General features: G+C 43.3%; 1 protein-coding gene across 7 annotated transcripts in view; it reads right to left on the reverse strand.

Annotated features, from left to right (window-relative positions):
• The window catches only part of STAB2 (stabilin 2), an 88903-nt gene that overhangs the window by 27012 nt on the left and 37244 nt on the right, over positions 1 to 24647 (reverse strand). For all 7 annotated transcript variants that reach the window (XR_012586328.1, XR_012586329.1, XM_074581496.1 and 4 more), the window contains 22 exons: positions 24173 to 24353; positions 22856 to 22949; positions 22481 to 22639; positions 21994 to 22089; positions 21217 to 21312; positions 20170 to 20217; positions 17625 to 17761; positions 17143 to 17257; positions 16157 to 16234; positions 15888 to 15980; positions 15667 to 15774; positions 12792 to 12923; positions 11591 to 11716; positions 10158 to 10214; positions 8858 to 8953; positions 8261 to 8456; positions 7646 to 7741; positions 6660 to 6705; positions 5053 to 5129; positions 3412 to 3537; positions 2801 to 2874; positions 482 to 553 (listed from right to left, as the gene is read on the reverse strand). Coding sequence is in view for 5 of the 7 variants with exons in the window: in XM_074581496.1 (XP_074437597.1) it covers positions 482 to 553; positions 2801 to 2874; positions 3412 to 3537; positions 5053 to 5129; positions 6660 to 6705; positions 7646 to 7741; positions 8261 to 8456; positions 8858 to 8953; positions 10158 to 10214; positions 11591 to 11716; positions 12792 to 12923; positions 15667 to 15774; positions 15888 to 15980; positions 16157 to 16234; positions 17143 to 17257; positions 17625 to 17761; positions 20170 to 20217; positions 21217 to 21312; positions 21994 to 22089; positions 22481 to 22639; positions 22856 to 22949; positions 24173 to 24353 (2303 nt within the window). In the remaining 2 variants the exon portion in view is untranslated. The remainder of the gene's footprint in view (positions 1 to 481; positions 554 to 2800; positions 2875 to 3411; positions 3538 to 5052; positions 5130 to 6659; positions 6706 to 7645; positions 7742 to 8260; positions 8457 to 8857; positions 8954 to 10157; positions 10215 to 11590; positions 11717 to 12791; positions 12924 to 15666; positions 15775 to 15887; positions 15981 to 16156; positions 16235 to 17142; positions 17258 to 17624; positions 17762 to 20169; positions 20218 to 21216; positions 21313 to 21993; positions 22090 to 22480; positions 22640 to 22855; positions 22950 to 24172; positions 24354 to 24647) is intronic.

Below are 24647 nucleotides of genomic sequence, written 5' to 3' on the forward strand. Positions count from 1 at the left end.
AGAAACTGCATTTCCACTCCCCAGCCATAGTAACGGAAATGTTGTCAAGCCCTCTGGGTCCCAAACACAAATTTAGATGGTGGCTCTTTGTATGAATTCTAGCAATGACAAAAAAATCTGCTGAGAAGACATGACTTTCACTTTACCACTGCAGACTAGGGTCTGTTTCTCTAAATCTGAAGGCTTTTTTTGTTTTGTTTTGTTTTTTAAGACTCAGTGATGAGTCCAGGCCCTCATTTGTATTATGTCCAGGCTGTGGTCCAGGAAAAGCCCTTACTGCATGTGTAGTTTCTAAACCAGTGATGGCACTAAAGCATGTACTGAACTAAGCACGTTTAAAAATTAGCTAAGCTAGCGTAAGTGGATTCTGCGCATAGAAGGTCCCAGATATACCCATCTGACTTAGTTTTGAATGCATACAAAACCCAAAAGCATATGATTATAACAAGACCTGAAATAGTCTCCTGAAATGGATACTTACTTGTGAACACAGGCTGATGTACGTGCATCTTTTACCATCTCCAGAGTATCCCTTCAGGCAATTACATACTGCCTACAAAGCAAAACCAGACAACATGTTTGACTTTTTTTCAGCACACTTAGTTAACTTACATTTTTGCCAAAATATTTCATAGTGATATGGTGTACATCATCTCTCCCGCAGCAGTTTCTTAGCCACATGAACAGCCATAGACTGAGACTGGGGAATAACAATTTCCAAGGGGCTCTACCTGCCCTTTCTCTGCCTACCCATCTCTTGTTTCTCCTTTGCTGTCCTGGCCATTTGAAATGACCCCTCTGACACCTGCACGCCTGCTGGCAAAACAGGCTAAAACCCTAATTTGTTTCCCTCATTTGATTTGCATAGGTTAGTATTCCCCTCTCTTGTGTTGCCTTCCTCTATTTTTTTTAAGTGATGAAAAATATCTTCAAAACACACTTGGAATGGTGTCGTGATGTTACTGACGGCTTCCCATGCAGTGGTAATGCATTTGACGCTTATGTCACAATTACTGTTCTGCACTTGCAGTCACCACAAAGATGAAAAATTAACACGGCTGCAAAGAAATTACTTATCTTCCTCTCCAATTCACTGCTTTATGGTTCTCAATTTAGAATTCACATTTAATATATAGGAGATTGAGTATTCAAGGAGATTTCTGCAGCAGAAATAAAACTGGCAGGCAGTGTAATAGCAGTGTGTTAGGTATCTGGATGACTGAAAGTATTACAGAAAGCACACTCATTTCTGTCCTATAAGTTTGGCTCTGCTGCAATGGGATTTTGTAGTGCAGGTTGTTCTTGCTCCACTGTTAACATATTCCCATGGGTAAGGAAATATAAATAACCACGGATTGGAAGGGACCTTTGGAGATCATCTAGTCCAACCCTCCTGCCAGAGCAGGGTCACCTAGAGCAGGTTGCACAGGAACACACCAAGGCAGGTTTTGAATTTCTCCAGAAAAGGAGACTCCACAACCTCTCTGGTCAGGCTGTTCCAGTGTTCTGTCACCTTTAAAGTAAAGTAGTTTCTCCTTATGCTGAGATGGAATTTCCTGTGTTCCAGTTTGTGCTCATTGCCCCTTGTCCTGTTGCTGGACACCACTGAAAAGAGTCTGACCCCATTCTCTTGACACCCGCCCTTTAGATATTTATAAGCATTGATGAGGTCCCCTCTCAGTCTTCTCCTCTCCAGGCTGAACAGACCAAGGTCTCTCAGCCTTTCCCCATATCCAGTCCCTTGATCATCTTTGTAGTCCTTCACTGGACTCTCTCTGATAGGCCCCTGTCTTTCTTGAACCTGGGACCTGTCATGTTGTAGCTACTACTTCCAGCCCCAGTGAAGGTGTGGAGAACAAAATAGCCATGACCTGTCTTGTCTGGAGGGATGGGGAAGGAGTTAAGTGTCTCTGTGCTCCCACCGGAAATGTACTGACTTGCCAACGACAGTCAAGGCAAAGAGTTAATTGATCAGTACTGGCAAAACGGGATGATGTGGTTATTGCCCCTCCTGTCCCTGGACAACTGGAAGGCAAGAGGTGGCCTCTGACTCTTGGTTGCCGTTTTCTGCGTTGCTGCTGAAGAACTACCGTTGTGGAGTGCTTGCAGGAGGATTACAGTCCTGCTGATAGCCAATATGAAACTATAGGGGGATGTTGCAGCCAGGGAGTTCAGCTTCTTTTGAGACTGTTAGGAAAAATAGAAACACTAATCCGTGTCACTTGACTGCCCTGGCCAATTTGCTTCTCCTTTCTCCCCTAGTCCTTTTATACTTCTTTCTCTTTGGGGAGTATGTGGTACTTCTGCATGGGAGATGCAGAACAGCAGAGGAGTGAGTGGATGGATGCCGGTATGCCGTAACCTCTGTATGAGAACTATGATTCAGGCTGTTTTGTTTCCTTGTGAATATGTTTGAGCTATGTTGGGAGAAGGGCTATTCTGAAATGAATTTTTTTCTTCCGTGGACAGTTTCTATAACAATAAAAGAAAAGCTATTTGGCAATGCTTTGAAACTGACAGGCTTGCATGTCAAAACCTCCCAAAGGAGAAAAACAACTGCTCGAATCAGCAAAACAATGCTTTCCTCTGCACTTCTGGATTTCTTTTACTGAAATTAATTTTTTCATATTTGTCCACGCTCCCCTTCAAATACTTTTTTGAGAGAAGCATATACTCTTCAAAGTTTTTGTTATGAAATCTGCTTTTCCATTTAAAACAAAGTTGAGATGAGGAAATCTTTCTTTACCCAAAAGTAAACAGTGGGTCAGCCTTTTTTTTTCTGCAATGACAAAGTACTCACTTGATTTGGTCCAGTCTGCGTGCATTCTGCATTTCTATCACATCCACCGTTGTTCTCCAGACAAGGGTTGATTTCTTTATAAAACAGAAACAGTATAATAAAAAGAGTGACTGCTGAAAACCCAAGAAGGGAGAATTTTAAGTAAAGTGTACTAGGAATGCAGATTTATGACATCTATGAATCAAACAAACTCATTCCTTTAGCTACTTAACGTCTAGGTCTTGCAGTTGTTTTGGTGAAGGCTAAAACCCTGCCACCAGCATTTCTAAATTTACACCTAGGGAGGTATAGTACAACAACATCTAGAAGTCTTAAAGCTTGCAATGGTCAGAGGAATATGAGTGCGTCGAGCTGCTGAAGATGGGGCTATCCTTATTGAGAAGTAGGTCTTTTTTTTTTTTAACAAGTTTTGGTGTCACACCACACTGCTATAGTTGCATGGTCTGACAAGTAGTATCAACCATGTGGCACGTAGAGATGCCTTTGGCATCAGGGTCTATAGTATCAGGAAACTGCACTTCTGGGTCATATGGGGAGAATGATCTACCTATAGGAAAGTTCATTCCTGTAGCTTCCCTCCTTGTGATATATGAGATATTGTGAACGCTTACCAATGCAGACTATTCCATCTCCGGTGTACCCAGCATTGCAGACGCATACTCTATTGCCAGGCGTTGTTCTTCTGCACTCTGCTTTAGCAGAACAGCCACCGTTGCTGGTCTCACAAGCATCAATAGCTGAACAGTGACAACAACCCAGTTTAAAACAATGTGCTTTAAATGGCTTTGTGCTTTTCAGGATAAGGTGCCCTTATCTTTTAAAGGGGTTTGCTAACATTTTCTGAACGCAGAACCTTTCTGATTTGAGAGGCCGTAGATTTCATTAGTGCCAGATATTTATTTCATCTTATTGATTACAAGAGGGAAAGCTGAGAAGATTCTTCTAGCCTGGAAGATAAGAATTCGTGCAGAACTGACTTTCAGTAATTTCCCATCTTCTGATTCTGTCTATTCCAACCAAGCACCAAAAAAGGGACCTTCACGTTCTTCTCTAGATTAAATGGCCATTTGAAGCTTTCCCATAGCTTGCCTTTTTCTGCATACAGATCAAACGGCCTTCCCTTGTGGGAGGTCCTGAGTGTAGTACCACCCAGCCACCTCCTGTAACAAAAAGTCCTGGTTGTTATTCAGGTGGATACTCGCGCTATTTCTGCAATTCTGGATGAGCTGGAGGCTGGCAAATTGAGCTTGTTCAGGTTACCCCGGAAACAGGGAGGGAGCCTTTTCTGATCTTCAGCGTGAATCAAGTGAGCCCAAATATTAATATAGTTTTTGCCTCAAATGACCTCAAACTGCTGTTTCAGCAGCTGTAACAGCCAGACTGGGGAGACGACTTGTCCTGTAACTGTTTTTGCCTGTGAATCCTGTATATTCAGGAATAAAGGTGAGTGCAGAGACACTGTGGGTGACCTGTGTCACCCAGCTCTTCCTGCGTATGGGGAATTTCCCACCAGCAGATTAAAATGGATTTGGTTGATTTGTGCCAGAAAAGAAAGTGAAAGCAGCCAGAGTAAGAGTGCTAAAATCTTGGATTAGGACCCTGCCAGCCATTGTAAGTAGACAAATACGCTTCTGTTCCCAAGAGAATTAGTATTTTAATCAGTTTAAGATTTAAGTAAAACAACTGTAAAATTAATTACAATCACTGTAGCCGGAAGCAGTTTATTTTGTAAGTCTGGATATCCCAGACTCTTGGAGGGACACCTGGGATAAGCTGCTGTTGGCCCTTTCTGAGGGTCTCTCGGATCTCTCTGGTCTAAAGAAGTTGATTTTACCACCCCAGAAATCTGTGCAAATTTAGAAAGCTGAGGAAATGGTAGGGCTACACAGCTTCCAATAGCTGGAAGTGCTATTGTACCCTGAATTGGGCTCTGTTGGGAAAAGGAGTAAAAGTCATAATCCAGGTTTCATTACTGTGCAAACAATAGGGCTTGGGTTGTGCACGGCATGTTCCCTTTTCTCTGGTCTCCCTTAGCACAATGCCCCACAACTTGGAGATTTTTGAGCCCTTTGTTTGCTATGAATCTGCACCTGTTGGGCTCTTATTTGTTTTGAGCAAACTGGCAGCAATTCTTGCTTTTTAACTGGTGCATAGGGAAGTGCTTATCTCTCACCAGCTCCGCTGTGACCACAGAGGGCTTCAAGCATTTATATTTTTTTTTTTCAAAAGGGAAGAAACAAAAGTCCACTTGCCTGTGCAGAACGTCCCATTGCCCTCGAACCCAGCTGCACACTTGCAATAGGCAGTGCCATTTGATAGGAGAAGGCAGCTAAAGAAGTAAAAGGTGGGAGATGACAATTAAAAAAAAAAAAAAAAAGGGAAAAAAGTAGGTCTTCTGTACAGCCCTTGTTTTTGTGCATTGTTCCAAAGGTAATGTCTCATAGAAATAACAAGGCATGTAACCATATGGTATGATGTAGTTACAACCATAAAAATGAACTTAGTCAGACCAAGCTTTCTAAATGTGTTTTTGATGTATTATTTTACGTATTAAAAATGCACGCTTTGGCTGTCGAGTGTTGTATTTTCTCATGCAGAACTCCAGAAGTTGCATGCCTGCTCACCCAAAACCTGTGCATAAATTTTTGTTTGTGTGCACGTGATTTATGGAGGGATGCAGCAGAAATGATGTGCCAGGGTGAGAGCCAGGCATCCGAGTCCCCTGGCTCCAAGTTTGGTTTTCTTGGACAGTTTGGCCTTCTGTATGCAAGTGTGGGTTTACTGACCCATGAGCTCTGTATAATATAGGGACTGCTCCCTGTTGTCACCCAGGGAAAATGCCACAACACAGCCAGCACAATCATGTCCTTCCCCCAACTCTCTTGCCATGCCTGCATCTATCCTGGTACCTATAGGGATACGACAGCAGATGAATAAGGCTCAACAGAAGAACAGTCGTCTTCTGTCAGAAACACAGTCTTGATGCCAGCATGTGTGGGATCCCCTTGAGCAAATTTGAGAGTCGAGTTTTGCCAAAAAAGCCTGGTAATATATCACTGCTGTGAACTGCAGTTCACAAACACACGGGGAGAGAATGATCTACATCTGGGGAAAAGGGGGTTTTGCCCCTCTGGTTTCTCTGCTCCTACAGAAGCGCTGTGGCTGAAAATGAGGACTCTTTCCAGCCACCTCTCCTTGTTCTTTAAATGTTTTGGGCAATGTAAATCTTGCTGTCTGGTCAACGATGGGGGCAGGTGCAATTCAGTAAATGGCTCAGTGGGGGTGACTTGCTCCTTTGGAAATTGGTTAGTGTCCCAATACTGGTGCTGGACCACTAAGAGTGTTTTCTTTTTTTTAATGTTTTGATGTGAAGAGGAGAGCTGTTTCTTGTCAAATGCAGCTCTCTTTGGTGAAGTCCCTAGTGCTGATGGCATTTCTCAGTTATATGTGTGGTGGTGGGTGGGGGAAATAGGAGAGACAGCTAAAGCCCACCTCAGAAACCCACATTTGTGATCAGCCTTGACCTGCTCTCTTGTTCTCTTTAGCGCTGCAGGCTCCATCTTTATGTATAATGCATGGTAGGATGTCTCAAAGGTGGGGTTTTTTTTGTTTGTTTGTTTGTTTGTTTTTTCTCCCCACAAAATCTTGCTTCCCCTTTTAACATGCACATTTTGAACTTTTAGTCCTAATGAATATGGTACATTAATACCACCCTTTATCTCTGTGGTGGAAAACATGAGTGTTATCTATGTTGTTGAGAAGTCTTCATATAGAGCAAGACGGACTGGACTATGCTTTTTGCTTGCAAGAGACCCCTTTTTTCTTCCCCTTCCTCCAAATAAGTGGATTTTATACATACTTAGCACTGGTATGGCATGAGGCATTGCATGCATCGTCTTTGATTTCTGCAAGAAAAAAAATAATAAAAAAAAGAAACATGGATCAGAACCTTTTGGGTGAACATCCTTCTAGTTTCCCAGTCTTTTTCTCCCACCATGAGATGCTGGAGTCTGATACGAGTTCTGCACCAGACGACCACTCTCTCAGTCTGCATAGAGACTCCATCTGTATAGGTCAGCGGGTACCACTTAAATTCACCTGTTGTCATTTATTTGTGTTTACTCTGGAACGCTTTGCTTGTTGTTAGTTTAATTATATAAGTGTAGGTTTTCCAAAGGAACTGAAATTTGCTCAGATACAGCAACTATAGCAACTTGTTAATGATAAAGTTAATTTCATTACTATTTTTTCCCTAAACAAATTTAAAACAGGTATCGAATGCTATTATTATATGTGCTTATACATTTTTTTAAATTTTATTCTATTATACATGGAGTTCTGAAAACGTTATTGAATACGTTTTAATTATGTCTAACTAAAATATAACCTTATCGGATATAGGAGCTGTATTAAACCAACACAAAATGATTTATTTGCTAATTAATTTTTATTGTATTAGCAAGAACGTAATTTAATATCATCCAGTGTTGCATACCTAAATCAACTTATTGAAGGGCTTCAGGCTTTTGATCAGAGGATCAAAATGCGCTAGGTAACTCTGCAAAACATATAGCCTTAACAAATGGGATGTTCTTCTGGGACAGACACAGGGTGATAGAGAATTAGCTAGGTAAGGCATTTAAGTCTCATGAGCAGTATCTCAGCTGGCTCTCTATTAATATGGTACCTAATTGCCATAGCACACCAGTGTCACCTGTATTCCACTGCCTGTGAAAAGCTGTTGTGTATCTGGTAGTGCACTGGGATCTGATCACGGCGGTAGTTCCGGCATTTCCTGAATTGCCCGAGTCTTGCACCAGAGGGCAAAAAGGAGGGGACGCTCACCTGTCTCACACGTCACTCCTCTCCAGCCAACGTCACATTCACAGGAGCCGTCCCCGTCGATCCCGCTGTTGCACTTCCCATGGACACAAGTGCACGCTGCAGGGAGAGAGAAGGGAGGAAGGCACTGTCCCAGGGCAGGGTGGCAACGTGCGCAGCAAGGCAAGGAGGGGAAGGACGCATGGCCCAGACACCTTCTGCTCATGGCACCTTCTGCTCTAGCCTATTTTAAGAAATGCTTTGGCTTGTGCCTATTGGCTTCTACCTACAGAGTAGATCTAAATTTAAAGTATGCTTATCTTTCCTCTATTCCCGAATGCAGGGACTGAAACTGTGTTTTAATGGGAAAGCATTGGTGAAAAAGCAGTGCTAAAGAGGATTATTCTTGCTGTTTGTGGCATGCCAGAGTAGGAGGCACCATCTCCAAACAAGGGATTAGGGAGAAAATACCATAACGGGGAAAGAAAAGGTTTGTTGTTTTTAAGACTGGCCTGTTACCCTGAAAGTGACGTACCTTTCCAGGATCTATAATGGACATGGTTAGAAGATCTAAGGGGAAGGTTTTGACATCTGACAAGGCTAGGGAAGGTGCCTGTGTGGTTTAGGGATGCTCGGTACCTTGATCACAGTTGCGGCCATATTTGCCTTCGATGCAGCCTTCACAGGCTGTGCCGACAAATCCCTCTTCGCACTCGCAGGCGCCTGTGCCGTTGATGCCATCCAGGCAGATGCCATTTCCGAAGCAAGTATTCCCTGCTTTCCCTGGGCAGGGCTGGCACTGCTGCCCAAAGAAACCTGCGCAGCACTCCTTCGTCTGGAAACCCAGAAATGCTGTGCTGAGGATCAGCTCTGCTGGTCTCTGGCCATGCTCCTTAGTGTGACAGGGCTCAGGCTGCCCCCTCAAGTCCTTGGTGGGACCCAGGTGTCCTCCTCCACCCCAGGGAAAGGTGGACGGGATTGCTAGGGACAAGCATGGGATTACCCTCCCCAAACCTGTGCTCCCTTTGCACCATATCAGCTCCCAGCCCTTCCTATGCCACAGCCATCAGCAGCCTTTAACCTTCCAATCTCTGCTGCATCCAGCACAAAAGGCCTGTAAATGTATTGTCAGGGACCACCTTGACGTGCTGTGTGTGTTTAGCAGGGATTACAAGCAGGGTGAGGTTCGGGGATGAGGGTTCCTGGCTTTTACTGTGACAGAACTGGTATACTCACAATGACTGTTTTCGCACACTTTTGCTGGCACCCGATCCGGATGGTGTACATTCTCATGTTGTTTTCCGAGAGGATGCAGTATTTCTTCTCCCCTGCCTGAACACAAATTGGAGAAATGGCTCCACTTGTGAGTAATATTGATCGGCAACTTTCAAGTGTTGTTAAAAAATGGGACGTTAACTTTATGCATGCTGTGCACTGACTCACACATTCACAATGCAAATGAAGGAAATACTTTTAGAAATAAAAATGCATTAGCTAAATGATTTTTGCTAGCGAACATACGATCAATTTAACTCAGTGCCCTGTGGCATTCTAAAGATGTGTCTAATATTGCCTTTTCTCAGAATTGAGTAGAATGTTTTTCTGAAGTTTGACAAATATTTCTTTTTTTCTGACACATTTCCTATTCTTCCTAATTCTTCTTGGAAAACTGAGTTCTGCTAAAACAGCTATTGAAACTTTATCTTACAGGTCTGGACACGGTTGGGAAAGATTGCTTGCGCAAGAAGACTTGCCAGTTTCTTTGTACAGTTGTTAGGAAATTGAGAATAAGCATCTGGCTGCTCATTGTCAAGGAAACATTAACGTTTTTAAGTTTTACCCATGAGCATTTCAGTTTGGCTTTGCCAGCCAATTACTTTAATGGAATGGATGGGACTTGATCTGTTTTGAAATCCTATTACTGGCATAATTAATGAAAATATAACAAATTATAAAGGGAAATATGCTTATATAATCCCAACAGAGGGGCTTTCCCAGAAAAATTTAGGTGCCAAGAAACTCTAGGTCCTACCATGGTTGACAGGGATCTGCTAAATATCTCCAGTTTTTATGTTTTGGACCTGTGCATCCAAAGTCTCTATAGTCTCCAAGTCTTCCTGTGACCATAACTCACAGTGTATCGTTGGGGACAGGTTGAGTTTGCCCTTCTGTACATCTCTGACTTGAAGGGCTAAAAGCTTCTTCTGTAATTCCTCCTGTAGCAGGCATACTCCAGACCATGCTCAGCTCCCTTGGTCTTGCATGGTAGAGGTCACCTTTGCAGTTAGAGGAGGCTTCAGTTGTCCCAATGCATACTAGAAACTGGTCTTCCATGATAAAACTATCTTTAAGCTGCTCTTGGTTCTGCTTCCAGGTTGGATTGAGTCTGTTGACTGTAAGTCATGTATGTAGCAGGCTGAAGTAACTACATCGACTTTTATTGGAACTGAGGCAATTATATTAAAACCAGGATTGAATACATCTATGCTCAGTTCTGATTAAAAAAATAAATTAGCGTTAATGATAAATTACTTACTATTTCTTTCGTTCCTGGGGGACAACTTGATGGCTGCAAACAAACTCTGCACTTTTCCTTAAGCAACACAAATGGGAAGGAGTTAACAACGAGCGTGTAATGCTGCAGACAGGTCGTTTAACAGAAAAATGTATAATTTCCAGCTATATTTCTAAATCTAACCTGCAGGGTGAGTCAGGGGGTGCGTAGTCAGGATAACCACTTTGGTAAAGGTGGTGGGGGTAGCTGGACTGCTCAGCAAGGAAGAATGTCCCTACCAGTGGGTCTGCAGGGACACCCCATGGGAAGCCTTCTCTGAAGGAAAAGTAAAGCTCTTTTGGCTATTTCACTTTGCTCTTCTAAAGCCATGCTTCCCAAAGGCCTCCCCATCGAAAGCAAAATAAGAAGCAAATCCTGAGCTTGGATGTGGTTTGCCTGGGGCACAAGGGCAATAGCAGCTTGGAAATGGAAAAACTCGTATAGCGTATATGTCCAGTGCTCTGCATGCGTGTGGACCGTTTGCACATGTAAGGTCAGTTTCTGCAAAATGCTTAGGTACCTGTTGTACCTAATATACAATGCTTAATGTTATTCCTGTTTAGCTAAATATGTGCTTAGTTTTAGTAAGCTTTAAATGAATGTTTAAGTGTGCTGCTGCATTTGAACATAGCAGGGAAAATAATTTTCCCCATGCAAAGCTTGCCCAGTACCTGAGAGAGCAAAGCTGGGGGAAAGCCTTGAGTGAAATACACTCAAATATGGGACTGTATCCCAAGGAAAAGAATTAAGCTGCAAAAGTTCATGCCTGTTAAATTTGTTTTAACTGATGCTCAAGTCTCACTTTGTCTTCCTTGTCTAGTTTGCTGCATGCCCCATAAAAAAGGGAGGTATGCTGCCTGTTTGCTGTCCTATTTGACTCACTCAGGAGAAGAGATAAAGGAAACCTTTCTCTGCCAGATCGAGGAAACCACATCCTATTCTTTAAAGGAATGTAAACCCATTTATATTTCATATGTGAAAGGAACAAAAGAGGGAGAATGCTTTACTTGGAGGGCACGAGGAAAAGTTCATGCAAATGTGCAGCAGTAATATACACTGGGAATGAAAAGAAACATTTTTCCTTATTAAGAATATTTTTCTTTTTTACTTGTTTACTTTATAAAGAAGTGGCCTGGCTAAGAAGATGTATAAGAATAGTGCATTACTATTATTTTCTGAAAATTAAAGCTCAGGAATTGCTTATTCCTCTGCTAGTCTAATTACATTTTATCTAGGTTGTCAGGATCACAGCAGTCTTAATAGATGCTCAAACTCTGGCAGTAATGTCCTTTCCGGAAAATGCATGCATTCCTTATTGGGAAACAGAGTGTCACGTATCTGGTATGTTTTAGATGTGTTTGTCTATAAATCTCTCTGATGGGCCTTTCAACAACTATATGAACAGAACCACTTACAGTGATCACGGTATCATTGATATCACATCTGTTCTTCTGGATTTCCAGGACTTTTCCCAAACCATGAATAATTCCTTTGTCTGTCGCAACGTTTGTATAGCTTATAGGTGCATCATTTATGAATAGCTGCAAAAGAAATGCAATCCGTCAGAAAGCAGCAGAGCTGTTTGGTAGCTATGTGGTAACTAGAGCAAGTAACAGGTGAAAGAAGGAGCAATGCACAAGCCTCACTTCAGGAAACTGATGAATGTAGTTAACTTCAAGCATGTGATCATATCCCAGTTGCTCCCTTTAAGAGATTCACTGGGCTGGAGGGCATGAGATGACTTGCAGCCTGTTGAAGTTTCTTAGCAACGGGATTTGGCAGAGAGGCTTTTTCCACCGTGTGGTGTAAAGGGTTTGAAGAAGGAGCCGACAGTAAGCTAAGAGCTGGGTTTGCGGTCTGTGGGGGATGAGGGGCTTCAGGGAAGACTTCCTAGCAGCTGCTCCTTCAAGGAGGACTTCCATCATTTTGCTGCTACCCCACGCCTCCTCACCAGCAACAGACCCTTGAGCAGATGTTTCTTCCAAGGCTCTGTGGTGGCAGAGGAAAAAGCAGGGCTGAAACTCCTTTGGTGCGGAGCTTTCTTTCTGTCCTCCTTTGCCTATAGCTGGAGGAAGCTCTGGGACAGAGAAGAAGGACCAAGTTCCCTTCCCGTCTGTGCCACAGAATTGGGTGTGTCGCTAAATTTTGCTGTGCCTCATTTTCTGATGAGTGGTGTGAAAAGGCAATTCATATTTGTTGCCAAGTGACTCAGGATCTTAGGGTTGAAAGGGCAGCAAATCCACAGAAAATAGAATTGATGTTTTATAATTGAAGGCAGGTTTCTAATAGCTCTTGGAAGTCAGACTAATGACTGCTTTGTGATGCAGGCTTGTATCTGCTGGAGATGCACATCCAGCACAGTAGCTTCTAAAATGCAACGCTAAATGGGAACAGTATAACTGAAATCAAATTCAATCAAAGATCCCTTCAACGGTGACTTTGAATTAAGCAGGTCCGAGAGAGATGTTGCATTTGAGTGACGTCTTCTGTGCTAACAAGTCCCAGAGGCTAATGTGAGGCGCACAGCTCTTTTTGACTTCATGTTAGTTTAAAGTTGGAGCTGGATTAGTAAAAAGCAGGAAACTCATTTATCTGAGCAAGTGCAGACGGCAGTACCTGGCCATTGTGAAGGAAGAACCCAACCTGGTAGGAGAACCCTAGCATGGTCTCCCTGTGCATGCCATTGTGCAGGTCGTTCTTCAGGAGCTTCTCCTCCAGCACAATGTGATAGCGGATTTGGCCTTCATCCTGCAAACGTGCAATTACATTCAGAGTTAAGTAACAAAGCATGGAAAGTTCTTTGGGATAGCTTTTCCCACAAAGTATAAGACAAACATAGACTGCCTGAATTTTAGGAGAAGCTTCTCCAGCTGGCAGGTTATTTCATATTTCTTACTGTGGACAGTCTACATTCCTGTCATAATAAAACTTCTATTGACCATTGGGAATGGAAGACTATTGAACTGGTGCGACCAAGGTTAGCTTGTGCCTGGTAGTGTCTCTTTCTGTGCATAGGACTGGCTGACAGAAAGTTAGTCAGATGATTATTTTTTTTTAGGACTCTGAACTTCTTGAGTTCATTTGCCATCACAAGTTGCATATTCATTAATGCTTTTACAGTCTTCCCCATACCCATTCCTTCCTCCTTTGGGAATCCCTGAATAACCTATAGGTGAACATTTACAGCAATTGGTAGGTTAGTGATTTGTTGTTTTGTTTTTAGTCTTCAAGGTCATCTTCCGTCACTAAAGGGCTAGAGCCACACCCATTAATTGGAAATTTTTCTATGCATTAGTGCTAGAGTGTATTCTTTTTTCCTTGATGTGGTGAAATTATTCCCTGTACATCAACATTTTGTGAGGCCTTCCCAAGGCTTCTGCATCTTGTTTGGAAGCAGAGGACTCCCAGAGCTCTCCCTGACTTGGAGGAGACAGCAGGAGGAGGATGTGTTTATGAGAGATTTGTAGATGTGAGAGAAGATGGGCATCTGGAGGGTTTAGGAGCTGCCTAGACAACAGACATAATGCTGCTGCAGTTGTATGTCTTTGCAATAAATAGTGCTTATGGGAAATCCCGTTGCCTGCTGTCCCCTTGTTACGGACATTCATACTGCTCCTTGCTCGTCAGCTCCTACAAAAGTGTGTGAAAGCATGAAACAACCCCAGGTTGCAGGTTTTGTGATGTTGCCTGGCTTTGCCCACAGGGTGAAGTAGTGGTCTTTACATCTCATAGGATGGACTCATTCTGCTTTGTTTTCCACAGATTCGTCAAGGAAGTATTTGCAGGCAAGAAGGTGGATATTAAGATAGAGCTAATCTTCTAAGGCATAGGCCTCCATCAATGTCCAACCCTATGTCATCCTCCTTACTTGGATGCTTTGGAGGAAAAGTTAACTCTCATGCATCTTCATTTCTGTCTTTAATCAGCAGCAGAATGAGAACAAAACCTTCCTTCCAGCGAGGCCAAGAAACGGAGTCTCTTCCCTGTGCCGAGCTCTTCCCTCTGTGGCAGAGCTCTCCCAAGGTGTTTCATGAAGAGGATAAGGCTTACACAGGCTTAACCTTACGACGGCTTTCTGGTTTTCTTTGTCAGATCACCACACCAGGCAAGGTTGGGAGGACGGAAGAAAGACAGGAGAAACATTGGTACGTAGTGAAAATGAAAAGGATTTCTGTGTGTGTGTAAGCTGAATCCAATGGGATTGATGTCTTATGTATCTCTCAAAGTTTGTTATAAATGCGTCTTATGGTGATGTGTCATGAAACAACTAAAATAGCGTTCAAACATCATTTGAGCAGACATAGCTTGATCACGCATGAATTCTTCTGGTGAAGCAGTAAGCAGGACTTTTGCCCTGTGTCTGCCGGTTGGTGGTAAATGTTTTGGGATGAGTCATTTGAACCCTGTGCTCCTCAGCTTCCTGGCTGTAAATGGAGACCACGGAAGTAGGGAGAGAGCGTGGCAGGGCAAATATTTATGGAAGAGGCAGGGAAGTATTAATGTCATTGAGCAAGTCAGAGGCGAAGCTTCCTCTGCAAGGTGTGGCTCTCGATATGCGCATTTGATAAAGTTGTTTCAAACCAGAGTAAACATGAAGAAAGGTGCTGGGATAATGGAGGAAACTGATAGCTTATCTTGGGAGGAGAGCGACAGGATTGAGAAGGCTGTTTGGCCTTGTAAATGCATCAGGGCACAAATGCCAGAGAGAGAAAGTTGTTTCAGCTAAAACATATTCCTGGCGTAAGGTTAAAGGGATATAAACTGACCAGAGGTGTTGCTGTCAAAATAATATAAACTAGCTCTGGGCATGAGGACTGAGGTCAGCAGGACAGGTGGGAATGGACACGTCCGTGCTGGTGGGAGGAGCTGGTGGCCAAGTCAGGCATGAACCTGGCATGGGGCTCCTGGGGGTGGGCAGCAGCAACGGGCTTTGCCCAAGGAAATTTTTCTAGCCAAGAAAACTTTGGAAATGTTTCTGAGCCCTGGGACAGGCCAATGGTGCTTGAAAACTGGGATTAGAAAAGGCCTGCAGAAATAGGCTGGGGAATAGCATTCCTGTAGGAGTGACAGGGCAAGCATCTGGATAGTTTTAAGAAAGAGTCAGAATATTTTGTGGCATTATTAATGATGGGGTTGCCAGTGATGACAGGGGCCTGGACTTGTTCACCTAGGGAACTCATTTCACTGTTATTCCTGGTCATTCCAGGAATAAAAAAAAAAAAAAAAAAAAGTCTACTGATGAAATGTCTTGGATACTATCGGCATGGTTTTAACCTAGAGGACAAAGCCCAGACCAAATAGCTAGGTTCTTCCAGGAAATTACAGGTGGATCCATCCCTCCTCACCTCCTCTGGTGTTAAAAAGAAAACCAAATTTGCTGGATTTCTGGAAAATGAACCCCTCTTCCTATTCCTGTGTCCTTTCAGTCCATCCACTTAAAACTGAGATGAGATACTGAGTTGTTAAGACAGGTCTTGTGAGTAATACGTACCAGAGTAGCAGACTTTTTATCCCTTAGGTAATTTTCTATGGCATCATTATTTGGGGCAAAGATGGTGTATGTGTTTGCAGCTTCTATTTCATTTGCCAGGCTGTATTGCTGTTGTGAAACACATAAAAACAAATCAGAATGACCGCTGATAGTCTGATACCAGTCCAAATGCAAACAAAGCAAAGAACTGCTTGTATTTTTAAGAGGATGTGAAAGCTTACAATAATGTAGCCCCTGAAAATGGAGTAATCGGGCATTTGCTCCAGGCGGGCCAGGAGCCTCGGCATGACGGTGCTGCGGAGGGGGGTCAGAACCTGAAAAGGCAGCAGATATCCCATGTCAGTGCACGTGGACATGCTGTGGTTGCAGCTACAAGGATCAGATGCAGGACAAAATGCTGTTCTGCGCAAATACTTTTTTCCGAGAGCTGTTAATTATTTTCCACCTCTCACAGTGCAGAGGAACAAATCCTTCCTATGTGGCTGTATACCTTATCAATAACGTGTATGATCCCATTTGTGGATGCGATGTCGCCAGCCACGATGTGAGCACCCTCAAGGGTGAGGTTCTGAAAAAGGGAGAGGAGAAGAGAGAGGGTTTGCTTTCGCATCGTGGTGGTGACGTTTCCCCAGTGGTTCATGCTTTGGATTTCCACACCTTCTCAAACACTTGCCTGGGGCTCCGCCATGGCTCTGCTTGTGCATGACTGGCAAAGTCATGGGGTTTCTTACACTGGGGTGGTCACTTGGGGTAGGTGCGCTTACCTGCAGCCCACGGCAGGATGAGCTCCTGTGCCCATTCATGTGCTCCTGAGACTGTGCAGCTTTGAAGGACCCCATTCATGAGGCTTTTTTTTTTTTTTTTCCCCTTGGGTCACGGAAGCAGGAGGAACTTTTCCCTCCCTTTATGGGGATGAAGTGCTTAAATGTGCCATATGTATTTCCAGAAAACCCTCCTCAGAACATGGAGTGCTAAATAAAAAGGCTGAGGGGGATGGGCTGTCAGCTGTAGTTCTTTACCATTAGAAATACCTTTGGGTGGTTTGGGACTATCAAGTTACACATGCAGACATGTGCACGGTATCAAAGCTTCCTCCCACCTTCCCAGTTCCCTCAAATAAGTTATTGGGTTTCCTTGATGGTCTTTGTCTTAAATTAGTTCACACAGGCTGCTCCAGGCAGGGACTGCTCTTCCGCTTGGCTGCAAGACAGTCCAGTGTTTGCAGCAGCTACCGAGACATTAGGAATAAATAATGCCACGGACAAAATTTCAGCTAGGTAAAGCGGTGGAGAAAATAAAATTAATGTTTCTCCCAGAGGGCCCAATATAATTGATCTGTTCCTTTAATTTTATGACATGGTCTTTTTAAAAATGCGGGTACATAATGTCTGTGTGGTTTTGTAATACAAGAAAGTTGGTGGCAGTGATGGTCAGGGTTTGGTGCATGATACCACAGTGGTTTGCAGGTCATCTCACCCCATTTTCTTTAGACAAGTGTAGGAAGTTGCTCTGTAGAGATGTTGGCAGCATGTCAGAGGATGATAAATTCTGGAAATCAGCAAAGCTGTAAGCTCCTGTCAATACATGATACCTAAAGGAAATTAACTGGATTTGAAGGTTTTGTCTTTTCTCTTTTTCTTTTTTTTTTTCAGATAAATATGCTTAGTGTGTTTAAAACTATGGTTTAAAGCAGGAATTGTTTGTACAATGCCTAGTTCAGCTTTGTTCTGATCTTAGGTTGGCCTTTAAACATTTCTGACATAATACAGATAACATCTTTATTTTCAGTGGAGTTGCTACAGAGATTTATACCACTGTAACTAGAAGGGGAATCCTGTGTCCCTCCCTTAGAAATGTAAGAGCTGTCTTGCTTTAGAGGCTTCAAACCAAAGTCTTGTTTGGAATGGAAAGCAATTCACTAAATCCCACCCGCCCCAAATCCAAAACCTTTAACGTACTTCAGTAGAGTTGGGATGTTACTCTTTGACATCCAAAAGGCTTTCTCATCTTCATCCATGTTTTCAATTGCTTGAAGAGAAGGCACGAGGACAGTCAGGTTCGAGGTGGTGGACAACACCGAGTTTATCTCGGCCTCCTGCGTGAAAGTAAAGAGCATAAAATAATTTGTCCTGAGTCTATAAATAGCAGCTGGTGACTTTTCAGCAAGGTGGAGTATGTGACGTGCTTCGTGACCAGCCTGGAGAGGAAAAACTATTATACTGAGCAATGACTTGAACAAACGTACTTAGAGCTGTACCAAAATGGTAAATGAGTGTCTATTTTTTTTACAGAATAGATCGCCAGCATTTAAAGGGCAGAAGCAATGTTTAGGTCAGAATTGTTTCTTATTATGAAACGCATAAGCTGCCTCCCACAAAAGTTACTCTGTCTCACGGATTCTATTTTATGCACTTGAATGTTTAAAAAAAAAAACAAAACAAAAAACCAACAAACAAACATGGTGATAAATATTGCTGATTACTGATAACTTTAACCTGCTTTTACAGAGCACTCCATGCTATTTAATAGATAGAAGGGTTATGAACTGTGAAATAAGAAACCCACATGACCCAATGTTCCCATTTGGAATAAGGCTATTTAACATGGCTGGGATTTTTCAAGATGTCCAAGGGATATCTGTACCCACTGGCACTGCAGTGGGGCTTGCTGCTGACAACTCTAACTTTAGATGGGGGATGTGGACTCTGTAGTATGCACGGACTGATTCATCTTCCATATATTTGTACCTGCCTTAAGGATGGAGAGACCCTCCACTGAAGAGGATCTTTCCAGTTGTGTGGGTTTTTTTGTGGGGTAGAAAAAGGAGAGCTGAAGATTTGAATGCGATCTTGCTGAAGATGTGGTTCTCCAAACTATTCACAGGCTTCACAACCTGCCATTTTTGATACTGCAAAACTTGAGGGAGCAATATGAGCTTGGGTTCTACCTTTTTGCAGCTGGTATGCTGCCTGGAAGCTGGCTTGTTTTGGATAGTCCTTCAATACCCATACTGGGTTTTAAGTTAAGAAGGGAGTTGGCTTCCTTAAATAGCTGGGAATTTTGTCTCTCTTAAGATCATCTTTCTTTCTAGCCATCATCACCGTCACCTTCCAAATATTTAAATATAGAAATAGCAACAGACTTCCCCTTCTCATCCTTCCTGGCCAGAAGAATAATATTTGGTTATGAAAAGTGATAAACATCACATTCCTGCTCAAGTATGAAGTTAGAAACTCCACAGATGGATATACCTCCCTATTTTGCTCATGTTTGTAGCTACCGTTATTTAATTTAAGGGATATAATTTCTCTGAAGTGTAGCAGAAATTTCCACATCCCTATTTCAATGGATTGTATAGAATCTGCTCCCTCATTCCACAGCCTCCCCACCCCCCTTCATTATCTGAAGAGCACATTAGCAGTTGAACAGCCTTTCCTATTGTGTTCATTTCTTTAACTTCATTAGTTTCTCTCTACAGTGTCCAGTGCTGCAGCCTAAGCCCAGGGCCAGGCAGATAACAGGTTTAAATTTCTCACGCTGGCCTCTCTTTTAAGCAGCTCCCCGAGGTTTCTGTTGCAATTGTGTGATTTAGTGATCCCTGAGCCATCTTAACTTTGAAAAGCATGAAAGCAACTAATACGCTGTGACTTCTGCTTCTGATGATATTCATTAATAAATCCCTGTTCCCTTCTGTTTGGTATGTATTTGCTACGCTTTTCTTACATTTAGTTTTTAAGCTCTTTGTAGGAGAAACTGGTTTTTATCTTTATCCATACAGTGCCAACCACAGTGGGGTAGGACCTTTAATTTTACTGCTGCCCTAGTAATAGATGTTAGCATGTGAAAACAAAAAGTAGATAGTGACAATCAATCAATCTAGAACCTTATTTTTTTATCATTTAAATTGGTGTTTCTTCCCTAATCTGAAGACAAACAAGCTAATCTCTTCCTTCATTTCCTGTACCTCAGTCAAGCCCACACAGACTGATTTATTTTAATAAATATATTTTTTTTCCTCCTTGCTCGCTGTGGCAGGAGCACGCTGACCAGCCATATGGTTGTGTTTTCCTGGCATGGGGCTCTGTGAATGAAGAAGGCATTGCCTTCCTTCTCCACTTATTTGCATGAGGGAAGTTGGAAGGAGCCAATTAGGTGCATATTCAGGCTCTGCTTGTACCCTGCTCTTGGTCCCCTGGACTGCGGTGTCCTTAAGTACCGAGAGAGTCATGGCTTATGTAGACCCCTGCCTCAGAGAATGGGCTTGTAACTTGATTTTCTGCTTGTGGAGCTTCCTCACTTGCCTGAAATTGGGATCAGAAGAAATAGGGAATCAGATAACCAGCCTCGCCGTGACTGGTGGGAGAGGCGCTCTGATGCCTCTCCGGAGCTTGGGTCTCCACTGTATGATGGAAATACACTGTGAGGTTCCAGTTTCCAAAAGGCTCATGTATTTCTGCAAACTTGAAATAACTAAAAAAAAAATCGACTGTGAAGTGTACTTACATTAACCCACTGGTTAAATGCAGCTGCTTCTGACAGAGTAGATAATTCCTTGATTAGAAAGAGAGAGAGCAATGAGTATGCATGCTATAATTAGCTGTACCAAAGTACTCTTGCTGTAGCCTGTGGTGTAACCCACTGTGTCTGGTCTGGCTGATGTGACATGGAGGAGGAGGCTTTCAGTATGTGCGAAAAGGGAGGACGTTTGTTTTTTTCCAGTACTGATACTTTCTGGTAGTGGGAGTGGTGAGTTACCAACCCTTTTGAAAATCAGGCCATCTATTGCTTAGGTGTATGAGGTGTACCAGACCTTGGTATGTAATGTGTACTGACCTCAGGCTAAGCATTAATTTTCTGGCAACATAAACCTAAATCTTTTCTTAACTCCATGCAACATTAATTGAAAGAAGATATGCTGTTTTGGTTGGTATTTGTACACCACCTTACTTATCATCCTGCACGTGGAGAGCCTTTATTCTGCCACAGTGCTTTGAACAGAGATAGATGATGGCATGAGCAAGAACAGCAGGTTGTGCTAAGAGCCATGTAAGATCATTGCCAGTGGCTCGGACAGATGACACTTTCATTTTTCCTGTGCTGTTAAGTGCATATTCATTTCACCAATTTACTTGTTTTGGTTTTGTTTGCCTGCTGGTCAGTATGGTTTGTTTTAACATGATGAATTGGCCGTTTCCATTGAGATAGACCTCAAGGCAGAATTTCAGAAGAGCTGGGTGCTCGCGGCTCCCAGCTGGGAGGGGAGTGCTTAGCACTTCTGCACTTTAGGCCTCTGGGGCTGGCATTTTTCAACTTGTCTTAAAGAAATATTCTTGTATCCCTTAGGCCCCTTTCCAAGTTATGTTTTTAAACACAGCAGATCATTTCTGTATCAGGCAAGAGTCTCCAGCAGGAACACTTTCTGTAGATAGTACTGGTGGGCATCATATTTTTCCAACTGTTTATAATGGCTTTGTTATCTCTCTAGTTAAGATCCAGTGTGACAATTGTGCTGTAGATCCTGTGCTCAGAGAAGATGACCATTTTACTTACATCTGCAGCATTTCCATAGCATATTCTACCATCTCCTTCATAGCCCTTTGGGCATACACACTCCCAGCCACGAAAAGACTCAAACTGACAAGTTGCCTTTGAACCAGAAAGAGAAAAAAATTTGTTAAATACTCAGGAAGCCACTCAAGAGCAAGGACAGCCTGTAAACCCTCCTACTGATACACGTTCGTACACAACTTAACAAAGGACCATCTTCCATGGACCTCCTCACCCTCCTATAGGACAAACTCCACCAGCTGAGGGCACTGACTCCCTCACCTTCCCACCATGCGTTAAGTCTACAAGGAGTCTAAACCCTTGCTCTACCCTTTTGTGTTTCCTCTCTTCACCCGACTATGACAGACCCATACTCTGCTCCCCTGTGCTCTTTGCTTTGTCTTTGTCCCTGTGTCCTGCCTAAGGCTGGAGAGGGCACTACAGAGCACAGCAGAGCCTGCAGGTCTGCTGAACTTGGGCAGCTGCTGGTAAAGCTGGTAGATGCCCGCGTAGAGATGCGTGACTTGGGTAAACATCTCAGACTACTGCATCCACATTGCAATTGCTGGTGGAGAAGCAGGACTTATTTACTCCGGGCTTGAGGTAGCCCTACTGTATAGGCAGAAGTGGGAGCAGCCCTTACAGTCTGTCCCCTCAGCTTTGTTCCAACTCAAACAGAAATTGCAGGCTTGAAATGGCAAGGAAATTCTATGTTGTGCGCAGGAGGCGAGGTGTGATACGTATCTGAACACTTTGTTCAGGGAATGATTAATTACTCACCAGATGATGGCATTTTCCATTTTGTTCCAGGCATGAGTTTATGGGTGTGCATTCAATTCCATTCCCCTGAAATCCATCCTTACACTTGCAGTCATTCTGTTGTTTCAATAAAACACAGCAATTCATTAAAATGTTAAAAATAGTACGCATATTCTAGATGTGGTGGATTAGTCTCTCTGTGTTTCTGCGTAGCTCCATTGACTTCAGTGGAATGGCACTGATTAATATCTCTCTGGAGATATTTATACCTGATATCTGCTAACGTACTTACTAAAAAGTATGTGCTGCCAGAACACCACCAGGTAGGAGGGAGGGAGCACCGGGATAGGAACTGAAGGAAACTGCTTTGGGTAGAGTCCATGTGGAAATAGCCTTGCGGCTGGGGGGAAGAGGAGAATTTGGGGAAGAAAACAGGGTAGGAAGCACCAGCAGAGCAAAATGGATGAGGACAAGTGCCACAGGTGGCAATGAATGTGAGAGGACGTACCTGACCTGGCCCAATGTATATGCAGGTGGCATTTTCATGGCACACTGCCACGGTGGGCAGCAGGCAGTTGTTGATGGCCGAGCAGTCCCTTCCATCGCCTGTCCATCCTGCCTGGCAAGCGCATGTGTGCTCTCCTGGGCCTGTCTGGATGCACTCGGCCTGGCGGAGATGCAGAGACATCCATTCAGGACAGTTAGGTAGCATCTGACTTTAGGTATAAGGCTTGTCTAAGGAATAGTGACGCCGCTATCGGGGAAAGAGCTTGAAACTGCAGTGCAAATTGTGACTCTTCCTTCTGCAAAAGTTTCTGGCCAAACCTTCCTTGCTGCCCACTTTTCTATGTTGTCAGGCTCTGTGAGATAAACACATACTTACGTTGATATTGCAGCCACCTGGGTTTAAAGCCGCACAAGGGTCAACTTTGCTGCAGCTCATGCCATCTCCCTCGTAGCCAGGTTTGCAAACACAGCTGTAGAGACAAGAGGAGGAGGGAGGCATTAAATGTGATAGAACAGCTGCAGAGTGAAACGATTGTTTTCCACTGTAACCTGCTATTTATAGGCAACTTAAAATTGGTAACCTTGGATGCATGATGCAAAATAGCTTAAGTAATACATTATGGGTTTTTTTCCCCAAAATATTGACTGGGTTAATTAAGTCAAATCAGGGATCCGTTCTCTGTGTATGAGATGGGGAGTGAAATTAATTCTGCGCTGATGTGATCTTTGCAGAGATAATAGCTCTAAATTAATTATGTGCTGGGGTTGCTCTTTCTTTCAGTGACACAGAAGATTGCTCCCTCCCTGAAATGCATGCAAGACAACAAGTGCCCTGTTCCCCTGGGTTGTCCCCCCGAAGATTAAGCCAAATTGGAGGGAATTTCTTAAGCGCTCCAGCTATGCAGCATCCCACATTCTGCTTTCTGTGGTGACTCATTATGAACAGACTGCGGCAAAAGGGAAACTTGCTGCCTGTGAAGGTGAACGTGAGGCAAGGGTAAGGCAGCTGTAGCAGTAAGAGGGTTCTGTGACGGGTCCTGTCAGGACTGGAGAGCTTGTGCTGAAGTCCCCTGTGTCGTGGTGTGCAAACCTTACCTGAGCTGATGGGAGTGAACTATCTGTCCCCAAACTGTTTGAGAGTTTCATTGTTTTTCAGCAAAGTTCAAGCTCCTGAATCACAGAATCGTAGGGTTGGAAGGGACCTCTGGAGATCACCTCCAACTCCCTGCCAGAGCAGGGTCACCTAGAGCAGGTTGCACAGGAACACGTCCAGGCGGGTGGGATTCACTATGGTATGTATTTGCTATACTTTTCTTATATTTAGGTTTTAAGCCATTCACTATTCATTATGGGATGGTTATTTTAAGCCATTCGCCATTCACTATGGGATGGTTAAGAGGTTCCTAAGAGCCTTTGTAGGTGTTGGTAGGAAGGCAGCCTTCTGAGTAAGGGTCGGATGTGTACGCGTCCATCTTATCAATGTTAAATATAAGGTACAGGATAGGGCATTGAGAACGCTTAATTACTATCTTGCAACTTGAGGTCGATGCGGTACAGATTTATGCTTATTTGCTGCATAGCAGTGCTTCAGTGGTTGATTTTTGTGTACTGCTACAAGGTGCTTTTTTGATCAGGCAAATGGGAAAGAGCTGCATCAAAGTTAATATTAATTAGATACAAGTTACTGACTTACCTCACTGCACCATCGCTAAGCTGACAGTCTGCATGCGCGTGGCAGAGCTGTAGGGAGGGCTCGCAGGGAACAACGTGCTTATCACAGAGTTTCCCCGCGTATCCACTTCTGCAGGAGCCAGGAAGACAGATCCCATCGCTGTCTATTCGGTTATCGCACTTCCCATAAATGCAGAGGCACTCTGCCAGAGATAAATTACAATGTGCAATTCCATAGTGGTAAAAGGCATCTATCCTTACATAGCATTTCTTATGATTCATGTCCTCCTTTTATTCTGGAATCTAAACTTTTGTGTTTTTGAAGTCTCACTTCGTTGGGGGACTTACTATTTATCTATCATATCCGTGTCTTTTCAGGTGTGCCTTTATAGTGCACTTATCTACCAATGAATTTCAAAGTACTTCAGAGAATTAGGAGGAAAATACTGTGCCCTAGGCTATTAAGGGTAAAGTTATTTCATTGCACCACTTTTGGT

This window comes from Larus michahellis, chromosome 1 (assembly GCF_964199755.1).
Source record: "Larus michahellis chromosome 1, bLarMic1.1, whole genome shotgun sequence".
Lineage (NCBI taxonomy): Eukaryota > Metazoa > Chordata > Aves > Charadriiformes > Laridae > Larus > Larus michahellis.